An 11,884-nucleotide genomic window follows, 5' to 3' on the forward strand; every position below is an offset into this window, starting at 1 on the left:
ACTACATGTACCTCAAATACAGCTTGGGATATAGTGTCATGTTGCAACTGAACAGTAAAAACTACAGAAGTGATGGTTTAACCCCTGAAGAAAGCATCAGCAGGTTTCTTGTAAGCCGTATTCATGAAACTATGGCAAATTATTCAATACTTCAGGCAGAACTGGGCATCAGACCCACTGAATATATCAGGTTCTTCAACTGGTATGAGCTATACTAACCTGAACTTTCCATAGATTTGAAGAAAAATACGGAGTTAAAATGAAGTGGTTTTACTTGTTTTAAGGGAAGTAAAGCTAAATTTTAAGGTTCTGCTTAGTAGCTGCACTTTCTCCAATTAGACTGCATGATAGTGGTCAGTCACCGAACTGGGATTCGGTTGTATTGTGTACTTCCATTGGCAGCAGAAGTAAATACGGACACTTCACCCTTTTTACCTCAATGCCAGCTGGACGCTAACACCTGTTAGGTCCTGTTAAGGATTAAAAACCAAAAAAACACAGTTCCTCCATCCCCACCTTACTGAACAGTCTGTTCAGAAGGCAAGTAGACAGCCATAAAAAAACCAACCAAATTATGTTTTGATCAGTGCAAGAAATACTCCACTGCTTACAAAGCATGCAAGTTTCCAAATATACTTATTATTTATTTTGAGTTGGTGGGGCAAAAACCTGCCCTCTTTCCTTTTGCCAAATTCTCAGACATGAGGCACTCATCTTTTGCTGCATTAAGAGCATGTGAACACCAAACGTGTATTTTCTGACTAAGGCCTACAAGCATTCCCAGATGGGAAAAGTGTTAGTTCACATCAGTGGACATCCCCTTACTATAACATCATTACAATCAAAATTGGGCAAGAGAATGTCTTTAAGCAAATGGATCTGATATCAGAAGCGCAGCTGTGTTCGCTACTCCTGCCTTGATCTTGTACACGTGCCATCTTCATCATATTCACCCATCAACTGCAACATATACGTTCCAGTATAGAGAAGAAACTGTCCAGTTATTTGTGCCACATGGGACATTAGCTGAAGCACCTTCCTAGAAGAAAAGCCATTTGTTTAAAAAAAAAATAATCCACCAACAGGGTGACATTACCCCATCCCCCCCAACACCTTTAGGATGAGTTAGGTAGACATATTTAAGAACTCTCCCCTTCCTTCTTGCTTCTGAGAAGCCTGTTATTTCTGTACCTTCTTTAGAGCAAATATTTCTGTGGCCATTGACAGAAAACTATTGGCATGGTGGCAGAACCAGAAAACACATTTAACAAAACAGGCTGTCATCCTGTCAGACATTTACAGGCCTTCTGCAAAGCCATCACTCAAACCACCAGAGCACCACTGAAGACTTAACTTTGCTTGGGAGCCCAGCAGCATTCCTGTAGCATGAATCCACCTCACGTCTCACCTTTAGGCCATTCACTAATACAACATTGCATGTATCTCCAAGCTACAGATCAAACTTGATTAGACCTGAAAGCTGAGCAATCACATTACAGTGGATGCCCAACAGCAAAACAAGTGAAGCCAGGCAAATGAATACCATCCAAGCTGCAAGCCTTAAGAATTCTCAGTTCACAACTATTCTATTGGTTTTTAAAGTTCTAATAAGCATCAGCATTCAAATATATAATACCATGTGAGAATCAGTACGGATCCACAAACTAAGATCAGGCAAGCAGAGGCCTACAACGTAGACTGTGGATTACCACAGGATCTCAGGGGAAGAGAGATCATCATATTTGAGTGGTCATTTATTCAGCTTAGTTATACCAGCACCCTCCTTCCATTCTCCAAGAAACAACTGGAACATGAGTGCCGAGACCTATATTCAAGTCTCATCTCCCGAAAATTAAGTAGGCCCTCACAAGTATGAAGCTAAGGCATTGGGAAAGTGGTAGGCAAGAACTGGAACCACTCCAAAACTGGAAAAGGATCAGTTTCTGAAGATGCGGAAACCAGACCAGCCTTCCTCTTCTGCAAAAAGAGGGAAGATTTTCTGAATTCCTGTCTAAGAAAACACGCAGCTGTGAACCCTCTGCTGATATTCACTTCTCCTTTGAGCTCTGGCAGAGAAGGCAAAGTCTTCTTCCTACAAATTCAGTTTTTTCCACTGTGATGAAAGAAGGTTTGCAGTGAAAATCTAATACTTCAAAGAGTAGAATACCCTGTACTTAGAGCCCGGGAAGCCTTTAAAAAAAACCCACTGTACCTTCATTCATGCTTCCCACACATATTCCATTTCAGCAAGTCCTTCCCTCCACCAGATAGTACAGGCCAAGGAGCTTTACAGTTGTAAAGAACGCTGCACCTGGTACCAAGCTTTTAGGCAGCTGCAGTGTGTCACTTGCACATGAGAGCAGTTGTCACTTAAGCCACAGAGGAAGTTATTTGTTGAACTGGACATTTGATCCTTCAGTTGGACACTACAGGGAGAAACTGTGAGGGGAAATCCACTAATCAGATCTGGCAGGCTTTGAGCCCCTCCTGCCAATGAACAACTGCAGCATTTTAAAGTCCTTTCCCTTCATACTCCACAGGTGGGCTCAGGGAGAGGGCATCAGAGTCTGCTAATGAGTGCCAAATTGCTGGGGGACTGCACCAAGAACCTAACATCATCTGTCTTCAATTTCAATAGCAAGTGGAGACAGGCTATCTCACTGTTATGTTCAACAGTATCCAAGGTTATCTCTTCTGTCCCCCTTGTTCTTTGCTAACATACCATTTTCCCACACTGAGACTGGAACTTCCCTTACAGCTCAACTCTGTAACATAACAGTACTTCCAGAAGAACTCCACAGCTACTTCAGCTGTTCAGCAGTACCATTTCTTTCTCACCAGCTGTCCCATGTTGGCAGGGAGGCAGAACTGTCACTTCAAATTCTCCTTAACAGTGCAAGTTCCAGTGCTGATACTCATCTCCATAGCAGATAGCCAGAAATCAGAGTTTGTTCTGGCTCAAGAGACTTGACAAACATAGGAACTCGAGGAGTACAGCTGCCCTTTGTTTTCAATAAACCCTAATGAAGCCAGTGCTACAGGTGGGTATAGCATATAGCTGGATAATCACTGCAGCATGACCGGAGAGGTGAGTCTCATCTACAGTCACACCAAGCTGTAGCCTGAAAGATTAAGCAAGGGACCACCTCAGTAGAGTGGGAGAGGTCATTCAGACAGAAAGACAGGGAAAAACATTAGCATTACAATGCTTAATACCTGCATCAGGAGAGGTATTCGAACTAAAGACTACATGTTGCTCAGGGAAAGTGAAAACCTCACTTACAGGCATACATATCTGCCTGTTCTGTAGAGAGACAAGTCCTGGTCCTCAAGTAATAAAATGCAGCAACACTACACTTGTGTGTCTCAACCAGAATTTGAAAGGTCAGGTAGAGAAATTAAGGGCTGCAGGTTAAACAGTTGTCAAAGTACAGCACCTCTGTGAAGGAGTCTGAACTTGGAACAAGTTTTCTTCAACCAGGAGAGGTCACAGCTGGTGTTTGACAAGACACAGACTTTCAACACACTGTTGAAAACAGTGGAGAGGACAGGTATCATTTTGCCCCTGCATAAGACAGCATTTCCCAACAGCCAGTTCTACCAAACTCACAACCCACCACAGACTGGTCCTGCAGGAGACAGCAGTCCTTGCTAGGCTCCATTAGTTTGCTTAGAGACCAGCTGGATTAAACAGTGACATCACACAATCTTACTACAGGTGACAAATTCACATGAAGACAGTAGAGAGTGTCATCTCTTCCATTTTCCTTTACCTCCATGTAGCTCAGGTGGTGAGTTTGGCAGACAGGTATTGCAAAGTCTGAGCAAGCTTTAAGACCTCTGCCATTAGGTCTCAAATTCCTCTCTTATTTCATCCCCTTGAAGTCCCCCCTTCTTCCTCAGCTTCCTGCATTCTTCAAAAAAGTCAAAGGAATCTGAGACATTCTCTCAGGAAGACAAAGAGACTGTACCTACACCCTTGCAGTAAATACAAGCTGATAAGATTTTGCCTTGGAGGAAATTCATGATTCCACCATAAAAAGCTATAGTAAGTTTTTTTACAAGTCAGCTATCCACCTTACAAAGAAGAGTTAGCATATTGGCCAGTATATAAGAATTACTAAAACCACTAAGTTTATAAACACCCCTGCTTCACAGAACCAATAAACAAACATAGATTTTACTTTAACACATACACCCCATCAGTAGCAGAAACATACTTACCGCAATACACTTTTTGCTCCCATACATTTTATGTCGTATGAGACAGAGTAGATCTCATAGAAGGTTGCCTTGATGTTTAAGCAGCCAATAAAATCCTTAGGGTTCAGCTTGTACAGATCAAATGTGATGTTAGCTACTCCCATTTTCTTCTTTTGTCTCATAGCAGCGACTCCATTTCTTGTCTAATTTAAAAAGAGGGAGAGAGACAGTTTGTACCTTGAGCCAGGAAACTACAGCAAGACAATCGCTAATAGTCCAGCTCTTTAGAAGCAGCTTGCTTATTCTGGTCTTCAGGCTAGTTCTCAATCAATTCTAAACTAGAATGAAAAGCATTAGCACAGAGAAAAGCCAGTCTGTATAGCTTACGTAATTTTGTTCAAGTCCTGACCAGGCTATTCCAGGCAGATACAGAAATTCTAGAGAGACATAGCACCTCCTGAATATTTCTTTCCTGTAAGACAGCGTCTTCTTCAGAGTATACTGAGGCCACAGGTAATGCCACTGGACAGTGCTCCTGCCATTTAATTACCCTGGTATGTTCCAGCTGCTGGCTGAGGCACCGCAGATAGTCCACACTGAAGTAGGCGACCAAATAACCAGGATGACATTTGGTCCTTCTGTTTAAGAAGGAATACTATACTGATGAGAGCTCTTTAGAGATAGCTGCAAAGATGACGTTTGTGAAAAGTCAGCTCCTCATTTCAAATCCTGGCACATAACACCTCTTTTTCTTCCTACTAAAAAAGTAACATCGGGGGGGGAACCACCAGTGATTTGGCCAAGGGATTAATACTGAGTTTACGAGAAAAAGCAAAGGAGGAGGAGCGTGGAAAGTCTTCTTCCACCTTGAATTCAGCCTCCTTTATTGAAAGCAGCCCTTATCTGTTTCAGAGCTGACAGTGGTGCTTTCAGGATCGCTTGCTTCAAAAAAAAAAAAATAGTAGAGAAAACCCATATTTACAGAGACATCTAGTGGATACATGGGATATCCTGCTCAGCACATTCTGCCCAAGGTTAATGACTTTGCAACTTGCAATCTGTTTTTTTTGCACGCTGAATGAGGCAATAAAGTTGGGTAAGACAGGGCCTTTTTGTACTTGTCACCCCAGCGCTCAGACAGCGCCTCGCTAAGTCAGACTGAGTTAAACACTGTAGTATATCATTAGCCAGCAATTTTATGCCTGTTTTACTTCGATAGCCTCCAAGCTCCAGCAACAGGGCCCCCTATCAGCAACAGCTTTGGATACATACAAGCAGTTGGTATGCCTGGTAGCGTATCCCCCATTAGCACCCAGAACATTCGGATAAAGCATGATGGAGCTTGTGCTACGCTCCAGACCTCCTGCAGTCATTCAGCACAGCCTGAAGAGGGGCAGCACTCAGACCTGTTCTGCTGCCATGCCAGACGCGACATGGGGCAGAGAGGGAAGGAGCAAGGAGGAGTCATACCCTGGCTCCAACTTCTTTTCTGTTCTTGGAGCTCACAGCCCAGATGCAGCAGGTTGATAAACCAGTGAGGTGTCATGGGCAAAAAAGTACAGGCTGCCCACACTGCAACGGGACACTGAGAAAACAGGGCTACACGGCTGAGCCATCCGCGTACAAACTGAAGAAGGGTAGGCCTGCTTACAGCTCCTCAGCTAGCGCTGCACCTGGTAGAAGAAATTTTGATGCTAGCTTTCTAGCAACAACCGTTTCACGGGAAGAAAATTAGGAGTTTGACTATCTTATTAACATGCAGTTGCCTATTCCCCCACAAAACCGCAAGTCGGACACCGAGCTGACATGATTAGAAGGCTAAAGCTAGCCAATCTTTATAGTTCTTAAAATGTCTTGAAGCATGTTGCCTAACAGTAGTTTTTGATGACAACTTTTAGCTGTTTGCAAGATTAAGCTCAGGCATTTTTCTAACCTTCACTAAACCATTACTGCATTGACAAGGCAAAACTTGTTTTACATTGCTTAATTTGGGCATTTTTTACCCTCTAAAATCTAACATTTAAAGACATTTATTTTTAATTTCATGCAGTCAAAGTCCTAATTTTCCTTATGTTACAAAAAAAGCTCAAGAACAAAGTTATTTCTGAGACCCACCAAAAGCAGGGGATTTCCCCTATTATTCTTTTCAGTTCATTTCATCATTCATTTCAATTCTTGAATTCTTGGTAGATCTATGCCCAAGCAAGGGACAAAAAAAAAAAAAAAAAAAAAAGAACTTGATTTGTCATCCAGGAAGGCTCACCAAGGAGTTGATACCTTGCCTTCTTTAGGGGAAATTTTCTTCCTCTTCTCCCCTCTTTCCAAAAATTTTAGCAGCCACGGACATTTTTGCATCCACTTCTGTTCAAGTGAGAGAGAGGCACTTAACACTTACTTGTGTCCATTTTTGTCCTTTTTCTAGAACCATGAAGTGTGTGTTATCATCTAGGGACTTGAAGAACTCTTCCGTGTCCACAACTGTGCCATCTTCCTCCAAAACCAGAGTAACTATTCCAGCAGATATAAGGAAGGCATCTAAAGTCTGCAAAAAAACCATTTGATTTTAACATTTGAAAGGGGTTAAAATAATTTAAATGATCTAAAATAATTTCATATTAAGAAGTGCTTATCTGCCATATTCTCCTGAACTTCCCCAGTAATGATTTTTAGAAGAACAAGAGTTAGTGTGTTGCCTTTCTGGGATACTGTACTTCTATACTACAGTATATAGTATATATATACACTTTTATACTGAGACTATAAGTTTCAGCCAGAGTGGGAATGTTTGCTATACCTTGCTGATGAGCTCTTGCAGACTGCTTGCAACGATTCCTTTCCGACTGCTTCGGGAGGCATTGGACACACGGAAGGGTCGCCCTGCAGGCATGAGAGGAGGGAACAGGGTCTGTTTTGTTACTGCTCCCACAGATGTTCCCATGGATACCAAAGATCTAAGACAAATAAAAATTCGGCATAGTTATAAAAATAGTCATGTCAAGTACTGCGAGAAGGAGGACTGTTGAGCTCCGTGACGTAAGAACATCATACGAGTAATTCCCAGGTCACGTTAGACTCGCGGAGCTTGCTTTCAAAGCTACTACATAGCCCTACAGACGTGTTGCCTCTGTGCTTTCTCTTGCTAGTGATATTTGAAAACACTTCTAAAATGAAAAACATTTCAAGCAGATGAGGGCCACCTCTAGCCCAGCTGATGCCAAGGTCATGATTACAGTGAGGCTGACAGGTTTTAACTCTGAATTGGGAAGGCAGCAGCTCTTACTGCATTCAGCCATATAGATAATTCTTTTTACCTGCAAGATAAAGAATCAGACGATACACAAAACTCCTTTCAACTAATTATAAGATATAAGTTCACTTGAGGAAGATTGAACATATTATCCATATTCAAAACACCTAGCATCAGAACACAACTGGAGCTTTTCGATATAGTTATGCTTGACTTCCAAACAGCCAAGGCGTTTATCTTGTAAATAATATCTACAGTCTATAAAACTTCATCTAGTTCTGAAAATGACAAAATAAAACTTGTTTGTGCCCTAGTGTATCAGAAGTCAAATGAAATTAAAATTAAGATCAAAGTACATAAGTGGATAGTGTTGGAGCAGGCTGCCAGAGAGGCTAAAAGAATTCAAACACTTTTAGAAGGAGGTTTTAAATTTTCCCAAGCAATTGTGTGTTTTAATAGTGACTGTTCAGGTTCCCTGAGCATGCACAACTCATAACTGCCTACTCCCACTCCAAGGTACAGACCTGCTCCCATCTACATCTAGTAACAGCTTTTTGCTGCCAAATTACATTGGTTAATTCAATAGCCAGCCAGTTTGCCAAAAATCACCCTCTGCATGACACCTGGAAAGGACTGATCTCTTAACAAGACTTTTACAGGGAGATAACACTTTGCCTCTCAGATTCCTGGACTTTACGCCCTGTACACCTTTTGCTCCTTAATACTGAATTGCACAAGAGGGGGAAAGGAACGCATCCCTATTTTGTTGTCCCTCTTAGGTGTAAAAGGTCAGCTTTATGTAGGAAAAGTCTATCCTCAGACACTTTCACAGAGGGGGAGGGAGTGAACTGGCAGTCTCTTTCTGCAGCCAAAGAGCGAATATAGGAATTCCTGGAACCATGATGAAATGATAGAGAGTTACCCAACTAATAATGTCCCACTCACTAACACCTTTTTGTGCAAGTCAGCATTGACCAGGGAGAATAACTATCTTTTCCCAACCTCTTACCTGGTCTTCAAGCATATTTTTGGGATGCAAAGTAATTTCTGTGACTGGCCAGACAGAGTTTCAGCAATTAATTTATTTCCTGCTTTCACTCTGAGCTGCTGTTCGACAGGGCTTTGGGCCATTGCCTTTCCTCTGCACACTAAAAAAGTTTCTCTTCCTCAAAAACTCCTCAGCATTATTGGAGCTTTTATTTTTTAAAAGAAGGGGGATGTTCAATAGCATTATCCTAGCTTAGGCTAATACCTTCTTGGTACTGCTGTCTAAACACTAGGTCCCTGGCTTTCAACAGTTTGCATATATACACACACGACTGATAGAAACCTCCTCCTACCTGTAAAAAAGGCGGTGAGGATGAGCAATCAGTATTGTTCTGAGGAGACAGGGACTGTTCCAAATCAATGAGCTAATAAGCACTTTCCTCCTGGAGAAGGGTCAAGACCAGGGAGGAGGACAAGGTAACAGAATGGCACTGACAAAGGCGTTGAAGCTCCACAGAAGGGAAGCCTGCCAGGACAGGGCGTGCTTGTTAATCTCTCCACTGACTAAGTCAATAGTCCCCCAACCACCCCACTGGTCCGTGGGCAGCTCCCATTCTGAATCACTGAGTCTTTTCCTCACATCTGAAGCCTGCTCATCTACCTCGGGGCTGGTGACTCCACTTCACAGGGCACCCTGATGTTAGAAAGTGCAACCCTCAGGATTCAAGAGACAACTCCTTCAGAGCTAGCTACATCCCATTCCCTCTCACACATCTTTAAACTAGCATGTAGAATAGTTACTTGAGTGCCATGTATGACAGTACTGCCAAGATTTTTTTTTTTTTTTGAGAGGACAGAAAATACCAGTCCTGTTAGACAGTTTTCTTTCCCATTACTTAAGCCAAGTTGTCATTCACAAAAGACAAAGCATATGAAAAGAAGCCAAAACATAAATCCTGATACAAAAGAAAGAGCATTAGGGGCACAGCTCATGGGCAGGACTTGAGCTAACAGGGTTCACCTCAGGCATTAGCACAGCCAGCTATACAAGCCATATCTTACAGCTCTGAGCAGAAGTTTCTTCAGGATTCAAGATCAGTCACCTCACACTGCTGACTAGTTCTATCAGATGTAAAAAGCTCGAGAAAAAAAAAACAGATTAATAAACTAGGACTTTCATTAGTTCGACTAGGCAGACTTAACAGGAGTCCGAGTCTTAGAGTTATTTAACATCCATGCCGTTTAACCTACATTTCAATAAAACCAGTCAATATCATCTTAAAACTAAGTCTGCTTATGAAGCTGTGAGCCTGGGCTCCAGTGCAGGCTGAGGTTTCAGTTAATGAAAAGTACTAGGAAAAAAAAGCCAGTGCGATTTAAAAAAGCCATATAAAAAGAGTGTGAACCTTTACATTTCTGTATCTATTGTGGAAAGCTTGGTTTTCCTTTGTTTCCCCCCACGAGGGCCAAAGACCCAAACAGTCCAGCCTAGGTTCAGGGCTCCCAGAAAGATCCCTTTTCGCTGCAGCTGTCCTCAGAAACCAGACAAACTGATTCCTGATGCGGGGAATTCTTCTGTTAGATTGAAGTTACCGAAAATAATTTCCTATTAAAAGCTGATCAGGCTAAGTCAGGACACAAGCAGTGGTGAGGAAAGGAACGTACTAACGTGTGGTCAGCTTTGTTAGAAAGCTGAGTGACACATTAGATACAGACAATTCCACTATCATTATTACTTAAAGCTGAAAGGATCAAGTCCTAGCTCTTCCCTAAAGGGGAGAGGGATCCTATATCAGTGGAAAACATAAAAATATAATTGAAAGAGCAAATATCTTCAGACTCTAGCATCTTGTCCAGTTTGTTTTGTATAACTACAGCCTGCTAGAGAGAGCCTTGCAGATACTGCCCCAAACACCCAGTGTAGCGTCAAGGCTGGTGGGACACACGAATTAATTTTTTTTTGAGGAGAACCCGGTGATTAGAAGCCTGCCTTGAGCCCTGTACACATATATCACTTTATCTTTGTTTGCAATATGCCTCATATGTTTGTCTAAGAATGTGGTGCAACGGTCTTCAGCCTCACTCAGAAAAATCAATGTTGCACAACACGAGTGGCTTCAGAATATGCCACGCTTTGATTTTTAGGTTAGAGTTCACAGAGCAAATGACAACGACAGTAACAGCGAAGTGCGTGTGTGAGGTCAGAAATTCGTTCGGCCAGCTTGCAGGCTCGGTTTCCCTGCTAAAACACGAACCGTAGGGAGCCATCAGGAGGACAGCTAGAGCCAGACGCACCCGAGGGCGCTCGGCGCTGTGCCTGTACGGACGGGGCTGGCGCACCCGGCCCGGGAACGGCGGCCAGCGGGGGGCTGTCGGGGGACCACAACCGGCTGCCACCCAGCTACACCCGCACAACAGCCGGCAGCTTCACACATCCCAGCCGTTGCACCCCAGAAAGCGGTTAAAACCCCAAAGCTCCCACTCGCAATCCCCCGGGAAGAACTCCATGGGAGGCTGGAAAGGCTGCGAGAGCACGCCTGCTTCCTTCTCCCACTTAGCGCCCATCAGATTTAATCCCCCCCTTCTTCCCCTCCCCACACTCACCGCACCAGCGAGCCCACGCACTCCCGTGCCACATCCATGGCCGGACCGGCCGCGGGGCAGCGCCGGGACGCGACCCTTAAGTGGCGGGGGCGGACGGTGCTCCTCCCCGCCGAGGGGCGGGAACGGGACGGCACGGCCCCTCCGCCCCCCGGTCCTTCCCCCGCCGCGGCCCCGGGAGCCGTGCCGGAGAAGGAGGGGGGTGAGCTGCCCAGACAGCCCGACCCGAGCAGCTTGTCACGGCGGCGCTGAGCCTCAGCCGGGTTTGAAGCTTGTCCGCAGCACGAAAGGGGGTTGTGTGTGTATCAGCAGGTGCAAGACCATATTGTCTAGGTTGGAAGGGACCTTTAAGATCATCAAGTTCAACCATCAACCTATATACTGCCAAACCCGCCACTAAACCATGTCCCTCAGCACCACATCTACCTGTCTTTTAAATACCTCCAGGGATGGTGACTCCACCACCTCCCTGGGCAGCCTGTTCCAATGCTTGACTATCCTTTCTGAGAAGAAAGCTTCCTAACATCCATCCTAAGCCTTCCCTGGCATTACTTGATACCCCACTTTGGAAGGAATCCTTCTTTAGGAGAGTTTTTGTCTTGTGATTTACCCGGGAAATGAGCAAGAAGGATTTTGTTTAGTGTGTATCTGAGTGACAGACTACATATTAGCTAGTTACAGCTAATATAGCAACAGTGGAAGCCAATCTCATTTGAAGCCTCTCAGCATTAGAGCAAATCAACAGATTAAGTGTCTCAGCTTCTCATTTTAGAGCCTGTGAATAAGCTTACAGCTTGGATTAATGTATACACTAGCACCAGTGGAGGTATTTAGCGTTATTCCTAC

At 43.8% G+C, this 11,884-nt stretch overlaps 1 protein-coding gene across 1 annotated transcript; it reads right to left on the bottom strand.

Moving 5' to 3' along the window:
* Positions 1 to 609: 609 nt before the first annotated feature.
* Positions 610 to 11,089, bottom strand: CIDEA (cell death-inducing DFFA-like effector a). Its single transcript, XM_009889065.1, has 5 exons — positions 11,042 to 11,089; positions 6,998 to 7,154; positions 6,599 to 6,745; positions 4,225 to 4,406; positions 610 to 1,039 (listed from the first exon to the last, which is right to left on the bottom strand). The coding sequence occupies exons 1-5, from the start codon at positions 11,077 to 11,079 to the stop codon at positions 907 to 909; spliced, it is 657 nt and encodes a 218-aa protein (XP_009887367.1). The 5' UTR covers positions 11,080 to 11,089; the 3' UTR covers positions 610 to 906.
* Positions 11,090 to 11,884: the final 795 nt, after the last annotated feature.

Source organism: Charadrius vociferus, unplaced genomic scaffold (genome assembly GCF_000708025.1).
Source record: "Charadrius vociferus isolate BGI_N301 unplaced genomic scaffold, ASM70802v2 scaffold65, whole genome shotgun sequence".
Classification (NCBI taxonomy): Eukaryota; Metazoa; Chordata; class Aves; order Charadriiformes; family Charadriidae; genus Charadrius; species Charadrius vociferus.

Bases quoted from the DNA above. Each gene is read 5' to 3' on its own strand.
- CIDEA (XM_009889065.1), bottom strand. From the start codon at position 11,079: ATGGATGTGGCACGGGAGTGCGTGGGCTCGCTGGTGCG. The intron at 6,746-6,997 runs GTATAGCAAACA...GTTTTTTTGCAG, and splicing joins TGCAAGAGCTCATCAGCAAG to ACTTTAGATGCCTTCCTTAT. The intron at 4,407-6,598 runs GTAAGTGTTAAG...TTTTTAAATTAG, and splicing joins AAGGACAAAAATGGACACAA to ACAAGAAATGGAGTCGCTGC.